General features: G+C 32.3%; 4 protein-coding genes across 5 annotated transcripts; 2 read left to right on the top strand and 2 right to left on the bottom strand.

The window, feature by feature from the left end:
- The first annotated feature begins 6,230 nt into the window (after positions 1 to 6,230).
- Positions 6,231 to 8,192, top strand: LOC139902382 (uncharacterized). The gene is made up of 2 exons (XM_071885015.1): positions 6,231 to 6,974; positions 8,178 to 8,192. The coding sequence occupies exons 1-2, from the start codon at positions 6,231 to 6,233 to the stop codon at positions 8,190 to 8,192; spliced, it is 759 nt and encodes a 252-aa protein (XP_071741116.1).
- A 4,354-nt stretch (positions 8,193 to 12,546) lies between these two features.
- Positions 12,547 to 13,948, top strand: LOC139902383 (uncharacterized). Its single transcript, XM_071885016.1, has 2 exons — positions 12,547 to 13,445; positions 13,534 to 13,948. The coding sequence occupies exons 1-2, from the start codon at positions 12,547 to 12,549 to the stop codon at positions 13,946 to 13,948; spliced, it is 1,314 nt and encodes a 437-aa protein (XP_071741117.1).
- A 1,049-nt stretch (positions 13,949 to 14,997) lies between these two features.
- Positions 14,998 to 27,494, bottom strand: LOC139899070 (U2 small nuclear ribonucleoprotein B''). The gene is made up of 5 exons (XM_071881885.1): positions 27,328 to 27,494; positions 21,453 to 21,625; positions 16,361 to 16,454; positions 15,986 to 16,050; positions 14,998 to 15,770 (listed from the first exon to the last, which is right to left on the bottom strand). The coding sequence occupies exons 1-5, from the start codon at positions 27,398 to 27,400 to the stop codon at positions 15,489 to 15,491; spliced, it is 687 nt and encodes a 228-aa protein (XP_071737986.1). The 5' UTR covers positions 27,401 to 27,494; the 3' UTR covers positions 14,998 to 15,488.
- LOC139899069 (uncharacterized) lies at positions 17,332 to 20,873 on the bottom strand. 2 transcript variants are annotated; one of them, XM_071881884.1, is made up of 3 exons: positions 20,708 to 20,873; positions 18,241 to 19,925; positions 17,332 to 17,947 (listed from the first exon to the last, which is right to left on the bottom strand). In XM_071881884.1, exons 2-3 carry the CDS (start codon positions 19,919 to 19,921, stop codon positions 17,433 to 17,435), a joined length of 2,196 nt encoding a protein of 731 aa, XP_071737985.1. In that variant the 5' UTR covers positions 19,922 to 19,925; positions 20,708 to 20,873; the 3' UTR covers positions 17,332 to 17,432. The 2 variants fall into 2 exon arrangements, with proteins under 2 accessions (XP_071737985.1, XP_071737984.1); XM_071881883.1 differs by having other exon boundaries at positions 20,559 to 20,873.
- Positions 27,495 to 27,799: the final 305 nt, after the last annotated feature.

Here is a 27,799-nt window from a genome sequence, read left to right on the forward strand (position 1 = left end):
CAAACCAACGTGTACGCTTCTCAAATAGCATACGTCCGTTAAAAGGCTAGTGCTCTAGCTCAGACGGGGATATCAAGCCCTATGGATCCATATACTACTACTCGCGCCCACCAGTTCTTATAACTGGCAGTTAACAGTTACCAAAGCTAAGGGATTTTCGGTTCAAACTCAGTGTAGAATTTAGTATGTACTTGTATCCATTGCGTTTAAAATAAAGTGCATGTATTCTCAGCCCAAAAATATATATTGTAAAAGCAATTAAAAAGGGATCAATGAAACTCACCTTAGCAGCATATAAAGTTGTTCACCAAAATGTGAATGAAACTCGAATTACCAAATAATTGTAGATCTCAACCTAGAGAACATATGTTGGTCAATAAATGTCTATCAAGCTAGGTCAGGTCATAGTGTATAAAATTCCAAATGCTCGAGATCGACATACAAAAGTTATCCAAAGTCGTTTCAAAAAGTCAATTTTGACAATAATTCAACAAAACGAGACGTGCCTTATATATGGATTCATTTACTTGGCTGGTAATATTCAAAAATCCAATTTATCAATCTTACAAACAAGTTTCAAAAGCAATTTTAATTAATGTCAATCATAATTCACTTGATCATATCTTTTAATTCGTTCACCGAAATTACGCGATTTCTAAATGAAAAGTTATTGATTTTTTTGCCAGCTTTCCAAAAACATGCATATCATATACCTTTTATCAGTAATATATGTATTTACTTCGTGATTTATCATAACTGTTTAACGACAAAATTTAGCATACAAGCATGCATAAATATATATACTCGAGCACTAGACATGGATACACAATTAATATATAAAAGATAAGATATGAATGCTCACGTATCAATATTTTTATCCAATATTGCAGGAAAGTACGTAGACGCAACAGAGATGATAAACACTAGGTTTGTCTTGCGAATAATACCCATGAATATTACCCATAACTTCCATAGTTATAGCCCATAATTTCCTTAGCTCTATCCCGTTTGAAAACCCATTTTGAAAGTGACACGCTCATGACCTCGTCGTAGTATTTTATGTATAAATAATAATAATACTAATACTACTAATAATGATAAGATTAATGATAATATTAATAATAATAATAATAATAATAATAATAATAATAATAATAATAATAATAATATATAATTTAAATATATACGGAGTAAAATTATTGAAGAAACAACTGAACGAAATCGAGTTTTTATAGTATGTGGCCTGCTACAGTACCCCATGCGATCGCATGAGTTTTCAGTGTTTTTGCCATGCGATCGCATGGCCGCCTTATCCGTTTTTGTTTGCTAGTTCGTCGACATCAAATAGTGTTTACTGTAGCAAATAGTGGTTTAATGTAGCAAATAGTATTTCACTGTAGCAATTCACTGTAGCAAAGTCGTTTTCACTGTAGCAAAATACAGTTTCACTGTAGAAAATAGTGTTTTACTGTAGCAAAGTCATTTTTACTGTAGCAAATAGTGTTTTACAGTAGGGAAGTCGTTTTTACTTGTACATATATATATATATATATATATATATATATATATATATATATATATATATATATACATACATATAATTGTTCATGAATCGTCGAGAGTAGTCAAAGGTAATTGTATATATGAAACAGTTCTAAAATTTTGAGATTCAACTTCATAGACTTTGCTTATCGTGTCGAAAACGTTAAATCAGTTAAAGATAAAGTTTAAATTTGGTCAAAAATTTCCGGGTTGTCACAATAACCCCCCGTCCCGCCCATATAGACTTTTGATTATTTTAACCCAAAAAGATGTAGGTTCGTTTCTAAACCTCCACCACCATTTTGCTAAGAGTGAAAAGTTTTTCGATTTTAACCCCCCGATGTTTAACCCCCCGTCTTTGTAAGGTAGTAATATGGTTTCCCATTTAACCCACGAGATTTTTGAATCCTCTCCCGCCCCGCCCCAAAAAAATTTACGTCTAATACCTTCAAGCAAATCAACGACGCAGGTAGGAGCACGGAATAGGGAGAAAGCATATAGAGGAAGACTACTAACAGGGGCGGATCCAGGATTGGAAGTCACTGGTGTCACCGGTTATAATCCAAAAAAATTTCTACTAGATGTCTTATTTTAGTGGTGTCATTCAAAAAAATTTACACTATCCACTGGTGTTACTAGTTAAAAACCCAAAAAAAAATTTCACTACATCGCGTATTTCAGTGGTGTCCCGTGCCACCACGAGTAATACACTAGCTCCGCCCCTGACTACTAAGCACCGACTTTATGAGAGTGAGACGACCACCAAACGACACCGTTTTCGCTTTCCAATCCACCAATCTAGAATGGAACTTATCAATGATTTTTTCCCAATCTTGAAGATTTTTCATTTTTTGCCCGATTGGTAGGCCGAGATATGTGAACGGGAATGAACCTAATTGACAACCAATGTAGTTTGCCATCTCTTCGCTATGTTCCTTTCGAACCCCAACACCGTATAGGCAACTTTTCGAGAAATTTACTTTCAACCCCGAGAAGATCTCAAAACATTTGAGTAGTTTGAACAAATTGCCGGCGTTTCGTTTATTCCAATCCCCAAAAAAGATCGTGTCATCCGCGTATATCCTAAAAGGGGTGGGGAATCATGTCCCGTTTATTAACCCTTTATATCCTAAAAGGGGTGGGGAATCATGTCGTTTGATACCCACCCCTATTAAAAAACTGGTCAAACTGACATTGACCCAAACCCCACCCTAAAAACTGCAAAATACCTCCCTCAACTATAACCAACTTACAAAAACTATCCTTCACTCAAGGGGTTAAAACGTAAATTCTGTCAATTAAAATAAAAACTCCACCCACACACTTCGAAGCCCGTATCTTCCTCCTCGCTCCGAGTTAAATTTCACCGACCACACCATTAAACTCGAAATATTTTTATGAACAAAACGAAAGTAACTACATTCGAAACGGACACTTTTTAAAAAAACGCTAAACACAACGACAGCCCGTATCTTTTCATTTGCCGCGAGTCAAATTTTTTCGACAGCAGCATCATACTCGAAATAATTTTATGAACAAAACGAAAATAAGTACGTTCAAAACGGACACTAACGCTAAACACGACAGCCCGTATGTTCCTGCTCACCGCGATTAAATTTTTTCGACAGCACCGTCAGATTCGAAATAATTTTATCAACAAAACGAAACTAACTACGTTCGAACCGGAGAGTTTTTAAAAAACACTAAAGACGACGACACCTACAACGGCGCTTAACACATGAGCATTTTTCCCTTCGGTAAATACATAAAGCTACGTTAAATATAAATATACAGGCCGAAAGCCCCCGCTGCATCGCACGGACCAGATCCAGACTAGTTTTATAACTATATAACTTAATTTAATTCATTTTGACCCAACTTGTCGTGTGAAAGGGAAACAAACCAGTCCAAAAAGAAAGTATTCACAACAAAAATATAAGCTAAGAAATTATCAATCATAATATATTACGATTGGTGAGGGTAGAATATAAATAAATGGACCTCGGAAACACATTTATCTAATTACTAGTAAAATGACCCGTGAAATCACGAGTTTTTTAAACGAAACAATTTAATAACATGTTTTAGGTATTAAGTGAATGTAAATGCTAAACTCATTTACCGTTTGACTAAGAAGTTTGTCGTTGTTTTTACAAATATATAGAGACATGTATTTTCACATACATATGTAACGTAATTAATTTCGTACAAAGAATCCATATTTGAATATTGATAATATAATAATTATAATTATAATTATTATATTAAAAGTAAATAATAATAATTAAGTTCGCTCAAAGTTGAGTATTTATATTTATATTTTAATATTAATAATACTCCGTAATAATTAGTAATAATAAATGCCTTTTAAATTTTTTTAAAAAATTAAAATTTCAATTTATGAAAGATTAATATTTCTTTTTATAAAATATTTCATATTATTTTTTAATTAAATTAATTTATAATTATGACATCATCATTATAAAAAGTAAATGGTAATTAGGTTAATGATGCTATCATCATTTTAAAGTTACATATGACTATATAGAATCAGCCCATTTTGTTTTACGTCACAGGGACAACAACTTAATGGATATATAAAAATCGGTAATGATAAGGTTTTGCGAGAAATGTGAGTATAATCTTAGATATATACGCAAAATATAATTGGATTATCACATATACAGTTACTAGGTTACATTAAATAGATCCATTGTATATCGTATATCTAAATAAAACTAAAAAAAAAAATGGATCCCCTTTTCTCTAAAAAAAAAATTCATCCTACAAACAAAATTCATCCCTCACCCAAAATTCATCAAACAAACCCACAAAATTTTAAACCTTCGTTTCCTAATTCAATTCCTATTAATCATCAAAATTCTCACAACACTTTCAAAAACACGAAACACCCAATTTTCTCAAAGAAATCGACAGTCTATTTGGGCGGCTTGTCAAGGTTTACAAACTCAATCACAATCAATAACGCTTTGCTAAGATTCGGATCAATCGAAGGGATCCCATGGAAACAAGATCGTTCTTTTGCCTTTGTCAAATTTGCAAATCAATTACAGGCATCTAATGTGATTCAGGAAATGAACGGTAAGCTTATCAACGGTAGGTTTATTTTCGTTGGGTATGCCAAAAAAGAGATGATTATTAAATCCTCCATGGACAACAATTTTCAAATTCCATCAAAGTTGAACAAACCGAAACCCAAAATTGTCTTGTTTCCTAATCAACAAACTAGTAAGCGGTTAAAATGGTCAGCCCTTATAGTCGATAATAAACCTATCAAAGCTCTTAAGCTGTTCAAATGGCTAAAGAGTAGGATTATAGCCATCAAATATGTTTCTGCTTGGGGGTCATATGGCTACGTCGTACAATGTAGCGACGAAGAAAGTTTTAAAAAATGAATATGGGACCGACACTGAACGAGTTGGAATTTACCGAAGTAATCCCACTGGTTAACAGGAAGAATAAGTTTTTTAGAGTTACCAAATTGGCAATTAGGGGTATCCCATTTGACTGTTGTTCTTCAAACAGTACAATGGATGTTGCTCAATCTTTTGGAAGGGTAATTCATGTTGATACTTTATCACATAGACTACTACGTACCAATGTTATGCACGCATTGATTGAAACTGATGATCATGGCTTGATTAACAAGTACGAATGGGCAAACATAGAGAACCTCTCTAATTGCAAATTATGGGTTGAAGAAGTTATTGAGGACGAATTGATCGAATCAATCGCTGAGAAAGTTATTGAAGAGTATAATGAAGCTTTAAATTTGGCACTCAAAGCTTTAGATGATCTTAAAAAGAATTCAGTTAATGTTAATCCAGCACCGGAAGTTGTGTCACCGGAAAAGGAATCTCATAGGGATGATGGTGAGGTTTACGTTGGGGAAGATAATTTGAATTTTCAAACTCCACAAAAGTCATACACCACAAAAATAGAAACTAAACCAACTGAGATTCAAAACTCAATGGAAAAGGTAACCAGGGCAGTTAGATCCCAAAGGGATAAATCTGATTCGGTTATAAAGTCAGAAAAAGAGATCAAAGCCTCTCTGTTTTCTTCAAAAAGTGTTGCAAAAGTACATGATAAGTCAACTTTTGAAGAGGTTTCTCCTGTTACTTCCCCCACTCAAGAAAAGTCATTTATTTTAAATAAAAATGACTATCCTACCCTTTTACAAACTTCACCAAAAAAATGTCCTAATTCCCAACTCAATTTGAACAACTCTCCTAAAAAAAACAACTCCTTTCTCAATCCAGATTCATCGTTCGCTGCTAAAGTTTTACAAATGGCAACAGATTCATCAAAAGATCAGTGTATTGGTAGTAGCTGTAAGTCGTCTTGTGAAAGAATTAGGAATTGTTGTAATCCCATTAATAACCCTATCCCTCCTGTTCAAAATTCCAAAATCCAAAGTGATAAGAAAAATAATCTTGAAAGTGAAAACAAATGGGTCGAAGAGATTTCAATCTCGTCTGATATGTTCGATACCACGAGCGAGATTAATCACATTGTTGGGAATGAAGCTTCTTACAAAAAAAAAGTAAAACCAATGGAATTCAATTTGGGGCGAAAAAACTAACATACAAAGAGGAGCTATTTAACTTTGGGGTGTTAATGGAGAACATGAAAGATGATAACGCACCCAACTCCGAACGAAAGCCATGAGGCTCGCCTCGTGGAACACCCGTGGTCTCGGCAATAAATCACGAGGCAACATGGTGGGTGCTTTGGTTTATCGTTTTCAAATACAATTTTTGGCAACACATGAAACAATGGTTAAGCGTGTATCACAACCGACACTCAATTCCATTTGGAAACATCACATGTTCGAAGCAGTCCAATGCGAGTCAAATGGTAGGTCAGGAGGATTGTTGTCCATTTGGAGAACAGATTATTTCACTTTGATCCAATCTTGGGTCCGAAAGTATTGGATTGCAACCATACTGAGGTACATTCCAAACAATACATTTGTGTTAATTATAAATGTCTATGCTCCCCAACACGAGAACAAGAAGAAGATTGTTTGGTCACAATTGACCGATATTGCTCGAAATTGGTCGGGCCCGTTGTTTATCTTAGGTGATTTCAATTCGGTGTGTTCACCGGATGAAAGACTAAGAGAGACAATTGACCATAATTGTATTACCTCCTTCAACAATTTTATTCTAGATGCCAATTTGTTTGATCAACATTTAACAAACGATGATTTTACATGGGAAGGTCCCTTAGGCAAATTCTCTAGAATTGATAGAATATTGGTAAATCTTAAGGGTGTGCAATTGTGGCCTCATGCTATTCTAATTACTGCCAATCCGGAATCCTCTGATCATAAACCTATTATTTGGGGTAATAAGTTGGTTTCTAGGGGCCCGAAATCTTTCCGTTTTAACAACTCATGGCTATCGGTACCGGGGTTTTTAGGGTTGTGTTGTAGCGACCCGGGAATTTTTGACCAAATTTAAACTTAATCTTTATATGATTTCGATACGATAAGCAAAGTCTATTATATTGAATTACAAAATTTTGAAACTATTTCATGATAACATTTGACCTTTGACTATTTCCGACGATTCACGAACCATTGAGTGTAAATATATATATATATATATATATATATATATATATATATATATATATATATATATATATATATATATATATACACACACAAATATAAATATAAGTATGTATATAATATTAATAAAGTATACTTTAATCATTTGAATTAAAATATAAAATAATTAAGTTATTATTGAAATAAATATTTATATATAAATATAATGTCTATACATAACTAATATTGCATGTAAATTATATATAATGTATAAATATTAAACATTCAGGATATATTATTATATAAATATATATGTATTAAAAATGACATAAGAAAAAGTTATTATATTTATAGATATAATAATATATCAATATCATTATTACTACTCTCATTATTATTATTGTTATTAATATTGTTATTTGTATTACTAATATTATTTTAATGTATAATATATAAATATATAGATATATATATATATATAAATAAGATATGTAACTTGTTATTATTAGAATCATTATTATAATTATATAATATCGATATTATTATTATAAGAATAATACAAGTATTTAATATTATCATTAATAATATCATTTTTTTTTTCATTATGATAACTATTAATATCATAATCATAATCTTAAGTATTATTATTGGACAATAATTTTAACAATATTATTATCTTATTATTATTAATAATATTTCAGTATTATTATTATTTATAAATAATAATATTTCTATTATTAATACAATTATTAATTATTAGTTTTAACTAAGTATAAAAATAATAAAGGTACCGAATCTGTTTCCATCAACATCAGACCATCTGTTAATTGTCCTTCATGTCTGTTGAATTTAACAAATCGATTCCTTCCAAGTGCATACAAACAATTTCTGTTAACAATCACACTCAAGTTTTATTTTATTTTTATTTTTATTTTTTTGTATCTGATAATAAAACTGACGACCATTGGGTTATATACTAAACGAATTATTAGATGAGTGTGATTAACACACTCTGTTCTTTTATGATCTTTATCAATAAAAAAAAACCTTACAGCCATTTTCAGATTAAAAATTATCAAAGAAAAACCCATTAAACCCGTCGGTCCTCTGTTATTGAATCATTTTTGGAAAAGCCCAAATTCGAAACAAATTTGAAAATGTATTAATGCAATTCTGTTAGGAATTTGTTACCCAAACTATCTACAAGTTTTCAAGATTCAATTTTTCGTATTGAGTATCAATTTTAGAGTCAAAGATTAAACTTAAAAAGTCAAACAGTTTGTTCTTTGAGAAATTCGAACTTGTTTTGGTGTTTTGAGTTCAATTGTTGATTCATACAGTTTCTTGAAGAGATTTAGAATACATTTCAAGAAGGAATTTTGAGCTAAAACCGCGTTAAATTTAAAACCAAGGTGTGAGTTCATCGAGCTTTTAACAAAAGCTGTACCAGTTTCATTTTTTTTTCTTATTTTTATTTTTTCTTTTCTGTTAAATTAAAATCACAATATATAAGTTGTTCCCATTTTAATTGAAGTATTAAAGCAAACGATTATGTCAATGGAGTTTATTGTTTTGGGTTACTGATCGAATTATTTAAGGGAATGAAGAAGAAGAAACAGTAAACGATTTAAATTAAGTAAATCACAGTGTAAATCAGAAAAGTTAGGCTAGCTGAATGGTTTAAAGGTTTGTTGGTTATCCTAGAGGTCTTGAGTTCAAATCCTACTGGTGGCAGCTATTCTTTTTATCCAAGCATTTTGAGGTAGTTCCCATTATTATTATTATTATTATTATTATTATTATTATTATTATTATTATTATTATTATTATTATTATTATTATTATTATTATTATTATTATTATTATTATTGATTATGTTATTATTATGTTAATCGTTGTTATTACTAAAATTAATATCATGAATGTTCTTATCAATATTATTATAGGTGATATATTAAGAATTTATTAATAACATCATTATTAATATTATTATTATCAGTATTATTATCATTGTATTATTATTATTAATATGATTATTAGTATTGTTATTATTAAACTTATTATTATCAATATTATCATATGTAGTAAAATGGGTATGTTCATATTAAGTATCATTAACAGAACTATTAGTATTATTATCATCGACCCAATTTTAGACAGACATTATTTTATCATCATTATTAGAGAGTATTATTATTATTATTATTATGATTAGGATTATTATTATCATTTTGAAAATAATACAAATTATCATTAATCTCATCAATATTGGTAATAATATCACTTTTGTAATTAATAGTATTATTATTATTATTATTATTAAACAACTATATCATTATTAATCATATCCTTATTATTATTAATATTATTATTTTTGATAAAGTTATTATTATTAGTATTAATAAATCATTAATATCATAACTAATATAAACAGTAAAAATTAATATTTTTACAAGTATTATTATTAATATCCTCGTTATTATCACTAATAAAGTTATTATAAACATAAGTATATTATTAACGTTATTATCATTTTTTTTTACTAATATTAACTTAGTATAACTAGAACTACTGTTTTGATAAACAAATACATAATTATATATATATATATATATATATATATATATATATATATATATATATAACACATATAACATAACAAAATTTAATATTTTGAGATACAAAATAAGCATATAAAACATATATATATATATATATATTATTAACTCAAAAATGATATAATTAATACATTTATATATATATATATATATATATATATATATATATATATATATATATATATATATATATATATATATATATATATATATATATATATAAATACAACTACGAATGTTAATATATATATAAATGATATAGGTTCGTGAATCCGAGGTCAACCCTGCATTGTTCAATATAGTCATATGTATTTTTACTACAAAATACATTAGGTGAGTTTCATTACTCCCTTTTTAAATGCTTTTGCAATATATATTTTTGGGACTGAGAATACATGCGCTCCTTTTATAAATGTTTTACGAAATAGACACAAGTAATCGAAACTACATTATATGGTTGAATGGTCGAAATCGAATATGCCCCTTTTTATTAAGTCTGGTAATCTAAGAATTAGGGAACAGACACCCTAATTGACGCGAACTCTAAAGATAGATCTATCGAGCCCAACAAGCCCCATCCAAAGTACCGGATGCTTTAGTACTTCGAAATTTATATCATGTCCGAAGGAGGATCCCGGAATGATGGGGATATTCTTATATGTATATTGTGAATGTCGGTTACCAGGTGTTCAATCCATATGAATGATTATTTTGTCTCTATGTATGGGATGTATGTTTATGAGAAATGGAAATATGAAATCTTGTGGTCTATTAAAATGATGGAAATGATTATTTATGTTAAACTAATGAACTCACCAACCTTTTGGTTGACACTTTAAAGCATGTTTATTCTCAGGTATGAAAGAAATCTTCCGCCGTGCTTTTGCTCATCTTAGAGATATTACTTGGAGTCATTTATGACATATTTCAAAAGACGTTGCATTCGAGTCGTTGAGTTCATCAAGATTATTATTAAGTCAATTATAGTAGATATATTATGAAATGGTATGCATGCTTTCAACTTTCGATGTAATGAAAGATTGTCTTTTCAAAAACGAATGCAATGTTTGTAAAACGTATCATATAGAGGTCAAGTACCTCGCGATGTAATCAACTGTTGTGAATCGTTTATAATCGATATGGACTTCGTCCGGATGGATTAGGACGGGTCCTTTCATGTGTGAAGCCAAATGGTGTAGCTATCCGGTGTTTGGGTGGGCTGCTTTTATTATAGGGAAGAAACTTCGATTATTGAAAGAAGACTTGAAAGTTTGGAGCTTGAGCACTCAACATCAAGATATTGTTGATCTTAATTTGTGTGATGCGAAAATCAAATCATTAAAAAGGTATCTCAAGCGTCGAGGTCTTAATGATAGCGAATGGGTTGTTCTTGTTAATCTTAAAAAATGCAAAAAAAGATTGACGATTCGAATTGATTCAAAGAGAAGAATGCAGTCTAGATTTAAATGGCTAAGATTAGGCGATGAGAATTCAAGATTTTTTCATATCGTTTCTCGAATTAGACAACAATCTTCCAATGTTTCGGGTATGCAGATAAATAATGTATGGCAGGAAAATCCACAAGTTGTCAAAGATCATTCAATTGAATACTTTGAAACATTATTTTCGGCTCAAAGTTCACTGCCTGATCCCACTTTGCTGTTAGATTGGGACTCTTTAAATCTCAATATCATCCCTGCTCATATTCGATCTTCGTTAGAAAATGTTTTTACTGCAGCAGAAATTTTTGATGTAATCAAAAATTTTGATGGTAACAAAACCCCGGGCCCGGACAGGTTCTCTTTACAATTCTTCAAAAAAGCTTGGGTATTTTTGGAAGAAGATATTATGGATATGTTCGAACAATTTCATAGCCATCCATCATTCCCGAAAGGTTTCAACTCTTCGTTTATTGTTTTGATCCCAAAATCCAACTCGGCTAAAAGGATTGATCATCTTAGACCTATTAGCCTTATCAATGCCCCATACAAGATTATTGCGAAATCAATTGCCAATAGGTTAAAAGTTGTTATTCTTTTCATCATTAGCGAAAATCAAAACGGTTTTGTCCCGACTAGATTGTTACTGGACGGAGTCATGGTTGTGAACGAAGTGGTTCACATGGCTAAGAAAAAGAAAAAACCCATTCTTCTTTTAAAAATCGATTTTTCGAAAGCCAACGATTGTATATCTCACGAATTTCTTCTCAAGGTCTTGCTCAATATGGGTTTTGGGGATAAATTTGTTGCATGGATAAAAGCTTGCATATCCAATGTTCACTTCTCGGTTCTTTTGAATGGTTCTCCTTCTCGAGAAGGGGTTATGCATAGAGGATTACGACAAGGCGATCCGTTATCGTCTTTTTTGTTTATTTGTGTGGCCGAGATTTTGAGCAAACTTCTATCAAGAGATCTTGACAATGGGTTGTTGAAAGGGTGTTGTTTTGGGCAAGACTTGAAGTTAAACATTTCTCAATTTGCGGATGATACCATCATCTTTGCACACCCTTCTTTACAAGAACTTCACCGGATCAAACATATTTTGAATTTATTCTTCCTCTTATCCGGTTTACAAATGAATGCCATCAAGACTACGTTATATGGCATCCATGTGTCAAGAGAGGACATGTTATCTTTTTCGGCTATTTTCGAATGCAAAGTGGGAGTATTCTCGCTAGAATATCTAGGCATTCCAATTTCCTTATCTTGTAACAAACTTTCTATGTGGGAGCCTGTTATCAAAAAGTTCAAAAAGAAACTTGCGGGTTGAAAGGGAAGATGTCTTTCGTTTGGAGGTTGGCTAGTAATGGTCAATGCGGTTATCTCCAACCTCCCTCTCCATTATATGTCTATTTACAAAACTCCTTCTTCGGTTATCAAACAACTTGAAAGGTTACGTAGAAATTTTTTATGGAGCGGCGATTGCCTTAAAAAGAAATCGTGTCTTGTTAAATGGGAGTCGGTATGCCTCCCAAAAGATTTGGGTGGGTTATGTATTACTCCTCTCCGTCTAAAAAATTGGGCAATGCTAGCTAAATGGTGGGCTCGTATGAATTCTAACAAACAAAGTCTTTGGAAGTCTATTGTTGCAACATCTTTTGGCCCGTCATTCAATGGAAAGATTATGAATAACGTCTCTTCGTTACAAACGTCTCAACTCTCCCCAATTTGGAAGGATTTGCTTAACCTTCAAAAAGAAGATTCATTATCATGCATTGTTGGGCCCACGGTTTGGAAGTGGAATATCGGTAACGGGTCAAGAATTTTATTTTGGCATGACGCTTGGGCCCATGGAAGGATTCTAAAAGACGACTTCCCCTTTCTGTTCCATATATGTTTCGAGCCCAATGCCACTCTCCTTTGTTTTCGTTTGCCTGCATCAGTAGATTCACAACAGATAGGTTGGAACTTGCTGTTACCTCTTCCCCTGTCACAATTCGATTCACAGCAGGCTGCACCTCTCCATTATTTTTTATCGAATTTTCGTTTGGACGATAGCAAGGAGGATCGTGTTATCTGGAGTGCGGTTACGAGTAACGATTTTTCGGTTGCCGATGCAATTAGTGCTATAATTCACTCAAGAGATATCTCTACCCCTATTTGGCCGAAACTTATTTCGAATAATAAAATACCTTCAAAGGTTGCGTTATTTCATTGGTTAGCTTTTAGGAAGAGTATCCCGGTCAGAGACGTTTTATCTCGAAGGCATATCTTACCTCCCAATCAATCCACTTTATGCGTATGGTTTTTTTGAAGAAACCGAGACTATCAACCATCTTTTGTTACATTGCAGATGGACTTTTAATATTTGGACGGAGTTATTTAGATGGTGGAATCTTAGATGGGTTATTCCGGAATCGATTGAAGATTTTTCGTTCGATTGGTATTTCGGTATGGGCATCAAAGCCTCGAAGTTTTGGAAGTTGATTGGCCCCGCGACTATTTGGGCGATTTTGGTAGCTAGAAACGAGTTCATCTTCAACAATAAATACACTTGTCGTTCGGTTATCGTGCGCAACATTAAGCTCAAAGTGTTCCTTTGGGCAACGAGCCTCAATTTTGTGTCACGGGTTACATTCGTATGTTTGGGACCAAAATCCCTCTTTTTTATGTTTTTAGGCCTTAATGCCTTTGTATGTCTTTCAATTTCAACACCGAGATTATCTCCGTCTTTGTACCTTGTTTTGGTCCTTCATTGCTTTGATTAAGTGATCAACCTTATAATATAATATAATCTTTCTTGTTAAAAAATAAAAATAAAAATCATCCGGGCATAGCCTGGATGGCCACTGAGCTATCCCCATGATAGCATCCACCCGGGTTCGAGTTTGAGTTCCGCCTCGGCTTGTTCAAAAAGGGAGATGACTGGAGGGATGTCGAAAGACAATTCATCCGGTAGCGGGTCTGGCACTCAGCGGGCTCGTTCCCCCAGGTTTACCCTCTGCGGGGGAGTCAAAGATTCGTTCGTAGGGGAGTTCCTGAGTAACCAAAAAAAAATATATATATATATATAATCTTTCTTGTTAAAAAAAAAATAAATCTAAATAAAAGTAAGTATAATAGAAAAGTATACAAAAAGTCAAATTTGTTGCAAATCCATTATCTCATTTGACCAACCAAAGAGTTGTCAAAAAGGTGTAATCTGTACGGATGTTGTAAATTTTATATATGAGGAAATGCAATGCTGGAGGAGCTTTTATGTCTAATAATCTTAAAATCGATTATGTAATTATGATTCGTCAAAAGAAAAAAATTGTAGCTCTTGTAACTAAATTTGGTTTCAAATGACATTGATTTTGTAATTATGATTCGTCAAAAGAAAAGAACTGTTAGCTCTTGTAACTAAATTTTGTTTCGAAGAATTAATGAAGACGACTAATGAATACAATGAAATATATCGAGATTACAACTTGATGTGTCACATTGTTATTGCCATGAAAAATAGAATCTTTCCATTTCAAGAATTTCCACACACCAAGAAATATATTAAATAAAACAATATTATAAATAATAAAACAATATTATAAATAATAATTTAAATTTAAATTGCTTTCATTACGAGTGACATTGCATACTATATTATGGTTAAAGTGTGGTGTTTTTACAAACTGGTTTTTATGAAGAAAAAAAAACAAACAAAACAAAACAACTCAAGTACTTGATAAAGGGGCCACATTAGCAACAGTGAACACCTAGTGACATAGCTCAATTGTTCAAATAAAAAAAACATCACTTATCAATTACAGAGCTTTAATTACTAGATAGCTCAGCGGTTGAAGCTCTGAGTTCCTTGCAAGAAGTCTCAGAATCGAATCCCGCCTGGAACGAATATTTAGTGGTGGCCAGAGAATGGTTAGAAACAACCAGGGAGTAATCCTGCTGGGTTGCGTACATCAGAGTATGAGGTCGGGTTACTCGCCCACCCAGGTAGCCCGAATAGGAAAACCTTTTACCTTTTACCTTGAGTAGTTTTAGCCCAACATGAGACAATTTCAACTAGAATCTTGTCTGTTTCATTTCAATTCAAAAAGTTTGGCATCAAATAAATAAATTATCAGAAAAGATAACTTATTTTCCATTATCATGTCAGGTAATATAATGGCAAATTTGATGCTGTAACGTTGTATACATACATTCACCCGTCCATAATAACTAATCATCGCATACAAACAAAATTCCTCACAAGATTAGCAGGGGTAATTAGGTCAAATAACCCACTTACCACAACACAATTTCGGAACTGTTTGCTTACTTTTTGGCATAACTGATTGCTATTGAGTTTTGAGGAGTGATCTTGAAACCTTGTAGCGATTGCATTGCAGTTGAAGACTGATTATCATCATCGAACTCTACAAACGCAATACCTGGCTTTGCAGCGATCATTCGTACTTCTTTGAAACCTGGGAACTGTTTAAACAGAAGCTGCAGCATGTCCTCTGTTGTGTCGTGTGTCAAGTTCTGTATAAAGAGAATGTTGTTTGGTGGTTGTGCGGTTTCTTGTGTGTTTGACTTCCCGTTCCTGTATGTTGCCTGCACGTGTTTGTAAATTCATCAGCACGAAAATAAACAATATCTTTGATATTTAAATTGATATGATTTAAGAGGTATATGCATTAGAATATAGTTTTGTCAACCTGTTTGAGATAAAGATTAAAACAATAATTAAACAATTAATCCATCCATATATGTTGATTAATAATTAGTTTATTTTCCACCTCAAGTAAATTCGGTTTTAAGAAACTTACAGCAGGGGTTCCATTGTCTGTTCTTACACCATTAGGAGCTTGTGGAGCATCTCTCTTATTTTCAGCTGTATACATATTGAAGTTTAAGAAAAAATTTAAATAAATGAATAAATAAAAAAACATACAAAACATATATTCTTAATTACTTGAATGATAGGAACAATGTATCCATCTTTCATACATAAATAATAGGAAAAATTGCAATATTTGACCGATACAGTTAATCATTTGTGTTTTTCATAATTTATTGATAATTAAGAAACCTTTCTGTCCAGATAAATTAGGTTATCTTGAAGGTTATATAATATAATAATTTTACAAAACACTTTACATAAAAGTATAGAGAAACAAAATTCGAATAGGTGTATGGCTTACTCTTTTCATCTTGCTTCTTTCTCTTTTCTTTTGGAACATATGTATTATCTGCTTTTGCAATACAATCTGACTTGCCTTTAGCATATTGGATACGCTGCATTGCACCAAAATGATGTTAGAAACTTCGTAAAAAATAGAATATACAACAGAAGTAAAATCACAAAAAAGAATAAATTAATGCAATAACAAAAGATGACAGTAACTTTCACTAAATCAACTTATATACAACAACAACAACCACCACCACCACAACCCCCCAATACCACATAAGTGGTGTATGGAAGGTGACATGTAGGCAATCCTTCCCCTATCCGAGGATAAAGACAAGTCATTTCTCCACCCATAATGAAAACACACTCAAAAGTAGAGAAAGTCATCCCTCTCTCTATTCGACGGATAGAGAGATTGCTTCCGAGTGGACCTCCGGCCAATAAGAAGGAAAAAAGTTTAAAAAAATAAAATAAAATAAAATTGAGACGCCATGAAAATGGTAAAATCAAATTTCCATGGGTTATAAATCCTGCCTGAATAATAATTTACGCTCTAAGAGTCAGTCAAGTCGCCAATAAATCGACGCTTGCTGTCGACTCAATAACTAGAGCCGTACTGAATCAACTTATATGTTTGTTGAATATATGAACTATGATGCAAATGTATTCACAGCGAACAAGATGACCTTTAAAGTTACCATTTGCAATAACTTCAAATTCTAATAGTAGTACCAAGTCATTTATGAAAAGGGTTAAAGCTACAAATCGGTCATATGTTTTCTTTCAGTTTTGTTCCGATGAAGGCTATATATCCCAAAAAATACCATTGTAGGTCATAAACTTTCAAATTGTGACAGGTTACCTGCTGGCAAGGTTTAAAAAAACGGAAACGTGCCTCGAGGCGTTTTCCATTTGTGAGGCGAGGCGTATGCCTCGAGGCGAAGCGAGGCGTACGTTCGAGGCGGAGTTAAAAAAAATACATAGGAAATTATAAGTTCATTACAAGTTTCAACCGTTTCAAATATAAGTTCATTACATCAACAAATACTCATAAAAACACAAAACAAAGATTATAATCAAGCTCAAAAAACATAAGGATAATCATCAACATCATTCGGGACATCATGATCTCCCACATTCAAATTCACTTCGTCATCATCCTCATCATCCTCATCAATCAAATTAAGTTGAACGGCTTTTCTTTTCCTGGATGATGAGCAACCAACTTCCTCCCTAATTGCACCGCTACTTCCGTCTCCACCAACAATGTTATCTTCCCCCCCATCTTCTTCGGCATGAGTTTCACTTGACTCACCAATTAACCACTCATCATCAGACATGACATTTTCAATGCATAAAGGATCTTCTTCTTCATTTTTCTTCTTCATGAATTTTTGCTTCAACTTTCTATTGTACATGATGTACACCAAGTCATTCATTCTTTTAGTACCCAAACGGTTTCTTCTTTTTGTATGCACTTGGTTGAAAGTACTCCAATTACGCTCACAAGCTGAAGCCGAACATGTAAGACCTATAACTTTTAGTGCAAAGGCCTTGAGTTCCGGTGTATCATCTCCATATTGGTCCCACCATTGAACTATATATTAAGTTTTTAAAGAAATGTTAGTAAAAACACCTAAAAGGCCAAATCTAAATGATAAGTAGCATACAAGTGACCCAATTAGTATATAATTTCTAACAATTAGTATATAAATTTCTAATCAGTAGCATAGAAGTAGCATAATTTCTAACAATTATTATATAATCAGTAGTATATAAATTTCTAACAAGTACCCAATTTGATCAGTAGGCAATTGGGCATTCACCATACTTTCTAACATACAAGTCAGCATACAAGTAGCATACAAGTGAGCAATAACAATAGCATACCCGGTGGACGTGTCTTGTACGATAGCAAAGATCCTTTATAGCCAAACAACCCTTGTTTCTCTTTGTATTCAATCAATTGATCTTCAATCTTCATGAAGACATTCGTATCCTTGACGAGTCTATTCAAGACACCGTACAACCCTCTCTTTATCTCCGCATGCTCGGATACATTGGGACTCCATCGATATCGTGGATTCAAGTAGTACGCAGCCGCATGCAAGTCACGATGCATTTGAAAATCCCACTTGTTATCAATGATTTCCCATATCTCTTTATAAAATGAGACGTCGCTATTAAAGTTTTTTGCAATCTTTTCTTTGCACTCATCCATGGCTCCATATATAAACCCCATTGCCGGTGTTTTCTCCCCATCAACAAGTCTTAAAACCTCAACAAGTGGCATTGTGGTTTTAATAGAATAAACCACCGAAGGCCAAAAATATGTATCATCCATCACTATCTTCTTTACCTCTTTCCCATCACTTTTCTTAGACCAATCACAATCCCTCCATTCATTTGACACAAACATTTGTTGCAAACGAGCCTTTAATTCATAAACACTTTGGATGGTTAAAAATGCCGTGGCGAATCTTGTGGCGGCGGGTCGAAGAAGATCTTTTTTTAGCATCTTTCGGGCTAAACTCAATACCCATTGATGATTATAAATGAAGTTGCTAATTTTTTTGGCCTTAAGCAAAGCATTCTTGTGTTGAGGCAACTCTCCAATTTTTTCAAGCATTAAATCAATGCAATGGGCCGCACACGGGGTCCAATACAAGCTTGGTCTCTTTTTCATTAACAAGTTTCCCGCGGCCTTGTATGCACTAGCATTATCGGTCACCACTTGCACGACAATGTCTTCACCAATCTCTTCAACAACTTCATCAAGTAGCTCAAAAATTTTTTGAGCATTTTTTATACAATCTGATGCATCAACAGTCTTCAAAAAAACAGTCCCATATTGATTGTTGACTAAAAAGTTGATCAAGCTTCGATTTCTCATGTCCGACCAACCATCAGATAACAATGAAACTCCGGTTTTTTTCCAAGTAGCCTTAATGTCATCGACCATTGCGTTTGTTGTTTTAACTTCTTCATCAAGGATCCATGACCTTAACTCATGCATAGAAGGGGGCTTGAATCCACGACCAAAATTTCCGACCGAACGTAGCATATTTGTAAAAGAAGGACTAGTTGCTACGTTGAATGGGATTCCATTCTCAAAAAAGAACCTGCCGATATCCATGCACACTTGTTTTCGTTGCTCTTTAGCATTCGGCGATGTCGCTTCCGGTCCATTATCGTTGGGCTCATTTACAAACCGGTCCATTGGTCCTCTCATGCCTCTAGAACCGGTACCACTATTGTTAGTAGGGTTGTAATATGCCCCACTTCCCACATTCTCTTCAAAGTATGATTGTGAAGAAATTTTATTATCCTTGAATTGCTTCAAGTACAAAGTTATTTCATCTTTCACCTTTTGAGGAACATGTTCACATGGTGCAACATCTTTGTGTGTACACGCAAGGTGTTCTTTCATTCTTTTCACTCCCCCTTTGATGGTTTTACCACAAAAATTGCATTGGATATATTTGTAACCTTTTTTCCCAACACCTTCGGGTACATTATGTTCTATTTCTACCCCGTACTTCCATGCGGGATCTTTCCTTTTACTAGCCATTTACCTAGCAAAAGCCAAATAGAGCATTAAACCATTAACCATTTACCATTCACAAACTATTTCATAGCATGTTCATGATCAGTCAACTGTTTCATGTGAGCAAGTGAGCAACTATATTTAATCAAAATATCAAATAACATTACAAGAAAGTGTACACACAATAATCATAGCATAAATAAGTAGCATAAATCATAAATAAGTATAAATCAGTAACATAAAGCATAACAAGTTAACAAACTGTTTCATAGCATAAATTAGTAGCAAGACAAGTTATTAAACCATTAACAAGTTAACAATTGACTGATCAGCAAGCATTAAGCAGCAGCATTAAACCATTATTAGCATAAATCATCACAATTTATTAGCATAAATCAGTAGCATAAACAGTTGACTGATCAGCACAATTGACTGATTGATCAACAAGCATTAAGCAGTAGCATTAAACCATCAGCACAAGATATCAGCACAATTTATTAGATAAAAGATTGATTTTTGAAGAAGAATAACAGCCATGGAAGAAGAAAAAAAAAGTATCAGAATAAAAGAAGAGAAACAGTGAGCAACAGTTTAGATAACACATAAAAATTCAGAATCAATCTTTTACTTTATACAAAAATTCAATAAAAGAAGAAATTACCTGGACACAGATAGTGATGTTGAAGAAAAGAAACAGCCATGGAAGAAGAGAAACGGCCATGAAACAGAAGAAAAAGAAAATATTATTAGAAGAAAGTCAAGAAACAGAAGAAAAAGATATAAGCCAATCGATGTTGAAATTGAGATTACCTGAAGAGTGATTTTTGAAATTGATGTTTGCTGAAGGCCAATCGATGTTTGCTTAATGCCAATTGATGATTTGTGGAGGCAAAAATAACTTTAATAAGCCGCCATGGTTTTTAGCGGCCCTAATTTAGCCGCCACTTTTTTCCCGCTATTTTTTCTCTATTTTTTCTCTGAGGCGCACGTTTTTTATAAAACATTGAGGCGTACGTTTTTTGTAGTGAGGCGGAAGTGTAAGGCGTACGTTTTTTCCCAGCAATGAGTCGTTCGTTTCGAAACGGTGAATTACAATTTCGTAGTGAGGCGCGCCTCGAGGCGTATGAGGCGTACGTTTTTTTAAACCATGCCTGCTGGTCCGTAAAACTAATTATGTGACGTTTTTTTTAATGGAAGTGTTATTTATTTTTTTATTTTTTTAATTTTACAAAAACTTTACTCCCTCAAACCCATTATACTTCACTATGAAATTACACAAAGTTTTATTAAATCTCACTAACTTCAATCTCTACCAATAAAATTCCACCAAGATGCCATGTATGCGCCATGTCATCGCCACGTAAGGTTCACAAGAATTTAGCAGGTCAAAACTTTATACATGTTGACAAATGACACATCAACAATAAGTTTATAGCCTACGCTAGTGTTTTTAGGGTACATAACCTACATGAAAATTACAATTATGTAGTGCAAGCTTCAAACGTATTGGGATATCGGATATCTACATATGATTAGTTCATGACTGTAAACTTACCATAGGCTTGTCATAGAAAGGAAAGTTTTGCATCTGTCGAACTGCATTACTGGCAGCAGTAACATCACTGAAAACAATCCATGCTTGCCCACGCAGTTTTTCCGTCTTCAAAGCAACAACATCCAGAATCCGCCCGTACTGGGAGAACAAAGCATACAGAGACCTTTTCAACTCTGATCATTAAAACAGCACGTGATTAGCATGACGAATTTAAGAAGCAAGATGTTCACTTCTATATATACAAATGATAACAGGAAAACAAAGTATATGCGCATACAAAAGTACATATGCTTACCATCCACATAGATAAAACATTAAAAGAGTATTCATATTTCAGCCAGCAGTTTCCTAACAAAAGTCTCATTGTAGCTGAGCATGCTTAATCATGTTTCTATCACTTCTTTTTCTGGCTATAACTTTATATTCTTCACTTATATCTTGAATCTGGTGGCATTATTTATGTGTGCTACTTTTTTTTAAATATTAATAGGCCATTACTCATTACTACAGAGCTCCATAGGTTCGGCAAGGTTAATATTTAGCACCAACTATTATCAAATCACATTTATGCTAACAATATTATAAAATAGAGTGATGGTTCAAATTAATATCCTAACAAGATTATCCGATCACATCTATGTATATACTTTTGTCTAGCAGGATACTAGTTAGCAACATGTATATTTGGATTATTTGATATGTTTATGTTAATACAAACAGTTCCATTACTCGAGTAAGGAAAGAGTTGATGCAACTAATCAATTGACAGATTTGTAACTTTTACAGGCTTTGAACAATTAAACCTCCTATTTTTAAGCTTCCCATTTCTATCTTTAGCTTGATTCCTGCAACATACAAAATGACTATCTTTTGGCCTAAAGCTCTTACATTTTCTTGATTTAGCAGTTAGCACTTAGTCTTGCCCCTAGCATACTTTATACTTCTGATCTTTAGTCGATAATTATGATAGTAGTATGAAACCATGATAAGAAATTTAATAACTGTTCAAAGTTCAAACAACACTTCCAAGTTCCAAGAATAGCTACAACTTATCACACAAACTATATCTTTTTTTTTTTTTTTCATTCATAAACTGCTTCCAAACCAACAAAGAAATAGCACATCATAACAGCTTTTAAGGAAGCTAATTATAACCATTAAGCTATATAACTTACTAGTTTTCCCTAAAGTTCCCATCTTCCTCATGAACTGCCACTTTAGCAACAACTAACAACTTAAGTATCAATTCACGGGCTAATAAAGCATAGACTTGAAAGTTGAGATCCTAATATTCAGACAACAAGCACCGTCAACTAAATCTAGATATTGTGGATCCCACATTTAGCCATGAACACAACACTTATTAATCATTATCCATATCAAAGAACGAGATAATCAAGTTCCCTTTCACTGAATTATACCAAAAAAATCAAGTTATGCACTTTTTGTTTATCGGTATACTACAAAATTTCAAGTCCAATGTCATCCCGTGCAGCTACAAAACTTGAAAACTACAGTAAACTTCTTATACTCGTCTATACAATGCTTATAAAAGGCTAATTGTATGACATCATGGAATAATTAAAACATTAGGTTAAAAAATAATAATGGACACATGGCACTTCCTAATGACCTATTGCTTACATCATTAATTAATTGTAATTAATTAATTAAAATAATTTAAATTATAAATTATAAATATTAAAAAGATCAGGAGTAAACAATAATTAATTTTATTTGAAAAAATCGTTTAAAACATACATTGAAAAGAGCGAGCTTGGTTACTTCATGCATTATTTCCTCTTCCCCAATAAAAAAAACCTAGAAAACACAAACTATAGCTTTACAAAGCACGCTTCCATAACCTAATTCACACCTGCCTCATTCACTCATTCTTCACGCCACCTCCATTAGCAAAATATAGATTTGGAAATGAAGTTTTCAGAAGAAATCTAACTGATCTTTGAAATCATGGGATGATTTATCGATTCAAGGTCGACGATGGTGGATGAGGAATACCGGTTGTCGAACGATGTTTGTTTCTGTTGTACATTTTCTGATTCGGTCCATGCAACTGAGGTATCCATTATGTTTTTGGATTTTAAGTTGAATCCATGCTATTGCACGTTCACAATTTATGTCTTAAAATTAGTTGTATTTTGGCTCTAACTGTGTTTTGAATGACCTTGAACTTCAATCGTTTTCTACATGAATTTTCATTGGCTAAGATTTCATAAAGTATATCTCATATTGAAAAAGTCATGAAAATATTACTAATTTATGTTTTGTGATGAAATTACAGTTAAATGATGATTATGTTTGTTCATTGATCAATCACGATGCACGCCAAGTGTTTGTATAAATGTCCAGGTGAAAATCCTATTTGATCTTAAATGTTTATAATTGCTCTTTGTTTTTATATGAGTATTTCTCCTATTTACATGTTTTGAGTTTGATTATCAGTATTCTTTGACTTTGAATATATTAGCTTTATTTAGGTCAAGTGATACAAATTTTGAATCATTATATGAGTACGTATTATTAAGATTTTAAATATTAGGTTATTAGTTATAGATTTCAGAGTGTAGACATCTTGAAAAGGAAGTGATTAATCCCTCCGGTTATTACTTTAGTGTATATATAGTAAATATGAATTTTCATTTGCGTCTTAAATTTTATCATTTACCAAAGTCAGTATAGATCTATAGTATACTTCGTATTGTTTCAGATAGTTCATATTCACAATTTTAATGGAGACGTTCGTAATCTGAGGGGGTTTACAGATCAGTAGCACTCCCAGTAAGACTAAGCTTAGTATTGATCTGCAAATGTCAATTGTCAATGCTATAACATCTTTGAGGTGTTTAAACATTTAGTATTTTGTTTAATCTTTCATAAAAAAACTTGCTTTAAAAAGTTGAGTAATGACATTTAGAAGATTATGAAGATAAATGAAATTTTTTTAAGAGTTATATAGTGTAATACCCAAGTTCAAGTTATATACGGATTAATAAATGAATTTTGTATGTGATTTTGTGAAAGGTGAATTTAGAAATATACATTACCAGCATATACTTAAATGGCCATTTGTGATAGAAAAGTCACGTCATATTTGTTAGAAATTTGTAGGTTTGGCCATACTTTCATTCAAGCTCTTATGAATGCACTGATTTCCTAACTGAATTCATGTTGCTTTATTTATTATTCTGACCCAACTATAATAGACGAGTCAAGAGAATTTTTTAAAGTTCTTTAAATGAGCATTCTAACTAAGCCTTATGATAAGATATGGATGGATTCCATTAGTTTCTGCTTACGAATTTTTCAAATTGCATATTCTAAATGGAGTTATTTAAGGCTTGATTTGTCTATTTTACTCATTCAGGTAATATGATTCATTAGTTTCTTTTATGTCATACTATACACCAATCTGGTTATCTAGATGAACCAGTGCAAACGTTATTGTGAGCATCAAAGAGACAGACAATATTGGGTCAATATTGGATCAGAGGGATATGCATATGGTAATTATTTGGATTCTCTATTCTCTATTAATGAGTTTGATTAAAAATTATTTTGAGATTATAAGTTTGACTTTTTATGAAGTCTTAAATTCTTAATAGGAGGAGGTTGAGATGAATTATATCTTTAAGGAATGGATGTTTTGATATTGATGTTGAAGATCTTTATGCTCAATATAGAAGTATCGAGGTATGTGACTTCTTTTGATGTTGACTACTCGATGCTAAAAATGAAATGCTTTATTGTTATTGTTATTGATGCGGATCGCCGTCTCTTACAATTTTGGCTTTGTAATTTAACAATTAATATTTGTTGTAATATCTTAGCATTTGTATTGGAAGTCTCAAACAAAGTATACAATATGAACTGTCATTTTTGTTAGAATTTGTGACTGTATAAGATGTAATCAAGAAACTCAGTGAATGATTATTTGATGAAATGCCTGAATTGAAAAAGACAAAATCCATATTGCTTATAATGCTTCATATAAATGATTAATTTGGGCGAGTTATAGAGCATAGACACTTTTAAAGCATTTATCTTATTGTTCTTTGTTTTTCTTTGTAAGTATGGATCTACCGGATGATTGCAGTTTTAAACGTTTTAGTTTCGAGCTAATTAGGAGAAGTTAACACCAACACTATTAGCAGACATCTGAATTCTTTCATTTATGTGTATGCTCTTGAACTACCCATTGGAAATATAACTTACGATGCAAACTAACCAGTTTTAAATGATGTTTCCAGTAGGATTCAATTTAGTCATTATTATAGTTTCAACTATAGTATGATGAATTTCCTAATTGATGGACCCTTAATTGATTGTCTTGCTACTAAAAATATGATTATTTCAAGTAGAGATCTCAAAGACATTATTTGATTCTATATAATTGTATCTGCACATTAATTGTATTGTGCCAATGTTTGACTAACTAGATATTGTATTGTGACTTAGGCTCTAATGTCTTTCATGTGATAGTCACAACCCATTTAATGTTTATGCAAATACATTTTGGATGTTTTTATATGCAAAAATCTAATCGTCACCCATCTGAACATGCTTTTATCTTATTTGTGTTTTGTTTTGTTGATTAGTGTTTTACAACTTTGATCGTTTTGAACTATAGCTGTATTGTTAATTTTAACAAAGGTCAGGTCAGGTCTCATGTAGCTGAAAATAAGTTGTATTGTATAATCTTTATGTAGCTGAAAATATTTGCAGGGACAATAAAGAATAAATTGATGTTAAAAAGGCCAGGTCTCATGAAATCAGTTATTATGTTTTGTAGCAGGCTGTTTATCTGAGTTGCTTAGACGGTACCACTTTTTTGTTTTGAGAACCTATTAAAGTATCATTGTTTTTCTGCTATATAGATTACACAAAAAGATTTGTAACTATCGTTTACATTTTAGAAAATAGTACGAATAATTTGAACTAAATAAAGTCATAGCTAAATCAGTAGATACCATTGAAGCATGGGAGCTGAATGCCTAGATAGTTACTGACTGGAACTATAATTAGTGTCACACTGTATGAACACCAACTGCTTGTGAGTATTAAACATGCCATAAACCATGAGCTGCCATTTTTTTTAGTGTTTACCTTTGTAAAAGTTGTATTTTATGCCACAAACCATAAGCAGCGCTATGTCATTCTACCAGCTATCCTACCAGCTAGATTTTGTATTGGATTTAATGAGCATATAAGAGAGGAGTTTTCACACACAGCCTCCACGCTATGTGATGATTTTTGGTAGTAATGAATTGTCAAGATGGTTTTCATTTTGTTTGTTAATGTTTTGTAACTTAAGATTATGTTTTTTGTATTCGTCTTTTTAATTGTTGTTCTTTCAATTATTTGTTTAAACACTGTTGTTTTCTATCTCATATAACTTAATGAATTATGTTCGTTTATCTACATGTTGATTATATAACGTATCATTACATAAAAATTCCTTTAAAAACCCGTGAATTACTAGTACATGAAACATAACATTAACCTATTTCACTCAATACTCCAATGATCATATCACACAGAAATTAGCAAACCAAATTCATCATACCTTATTACACTCCAAATTACAGTTACTTTTCAACTTAACTAACTAAATTACTTTTTAACCAGAGTACCTCACTATCATAGATAATACTATAATCATCATTACCTTATATAATACAATTGACAACCTATGGAAACAATTGTACACACTTAACACTTATATTCAGTAAACAAGTTCATCATACATAAAACTGCTGTCATAATCGAATTTAAATTTTTTCAAGACATAAGAATTCAACATACATAAAAAATTACAGCCGTATAAAAGAAATAGGTAAAAACAGTAAATCGGTACCTTCTTTCTTCACTTTTTCGTTGAGATTCTTGACGTAAATTGTTTGATTTGGTGGTATATCTGCTGTCAGCATCTTTGATAATAAGCTTCTAAATACTAGGGCGTGTTTCACTGTGTGAAGAATGAAGAAGAATGAGAGCGAAAAGATTTGAACCTGATCAAGCCCTAGAAATATAGAGTTTGATGTTTTAGGTTGGTTATGTAAAGTTTCTTTTATGTTTGGTAAAGTTTCAAAAACAACCCCTCAGTTGTTGATATGTACATAATTTGACCAAAATAATTATAACAGTTTAACCTCTAAATTACAAGAATATAGTTCACAGATAAAAAGTACACAGTTTAAAAAAATGTCATAAAAATAGTGTACTGTCTGCTTACTTTTCAGTTTTATCCTTACATTTTCTTTCTCATTTAATCATATCCACATACATTAAGGGCGTAATAGAACTTAAACTTCTTATTCTTTTCTATT

This window comes from Rutidosis leptorrhynchoides, chromosome 3, assembly GCF_046630445.1.
Source record: "Rutidosis leptorrhynchoides isolate AG116_Rl617_1_P2 chromosome 3, CSIRO_AGI_Rlap_v1, whole genome shotgun sequence".
In the NCBI taxonomy this organism is placed as follows: Eukaryota; Viridiplantae; Streptophyta; class Magnoliopsida; order Asterales; family Asteraceae; genus Rutidosis; species Rutidosis leptorrhynchoides.

Excerpts from the sequence above, each read along its gene's own strand:
- LOC139902382 (XM_071885015.1), top strand. The coding sequence starts at position 6,231 with ATGAGGCTCGCCTCGTGGAACACCCGTGGTCTCGGCAATAAATCACGA.
- LOC139902383 (XM_071885016.1), top strand. The coding sequence starts at position 12,547 with ATGGTCAATGCGGTTATCTCCAACCTCCCTCTCCATTATATGTCTATT. Across the intron at positions 13,446-13,533 it reads AGAGACGTTTTATCTCGAAG|ATGGACTTTTAATATTTGGA; the intron begins GCATATCTTACC and ends GTTACATTGCAG.
- LOC139899069 (XM_071881884.1), bottom strand. The coding sequence starts at position 19,921 with ATGGCTAGTAAAAGGAAAGATCCCGCATGGAAGTACGGGGTAGAAATA. Across the intron at positions 17,948-18,240 it reads GTACAAGACACGTCCACCGG|TTCAATGGTGGGACCAATAT; the intron begins GTATGCTATTGT and ends CTTAATATATAG.
- LOC139899070 (XM_071881885.1), bottom strand. The coding sequence starts at position 27,400 with ATGCTGACAGCAGATATACCACCAAATCAAACAATTTACGTCAAGAAT. Across the intron at positions 21,626-27,327 it reads CGAAAAAGTGAAGAAAGAAG|AGTTGAAAAGGTCTCTGTAT; the intron begins GTACCGATTTAC and ends TTTAATGATCAG. Across the intron at positions 16,455-21,452 it reads CTTTCTATGACAAGCCTATG|CGTATCCAATATGCTAAAGG; the intron begins GTAAGTTTACAG and ends GGTGCAATGCAG.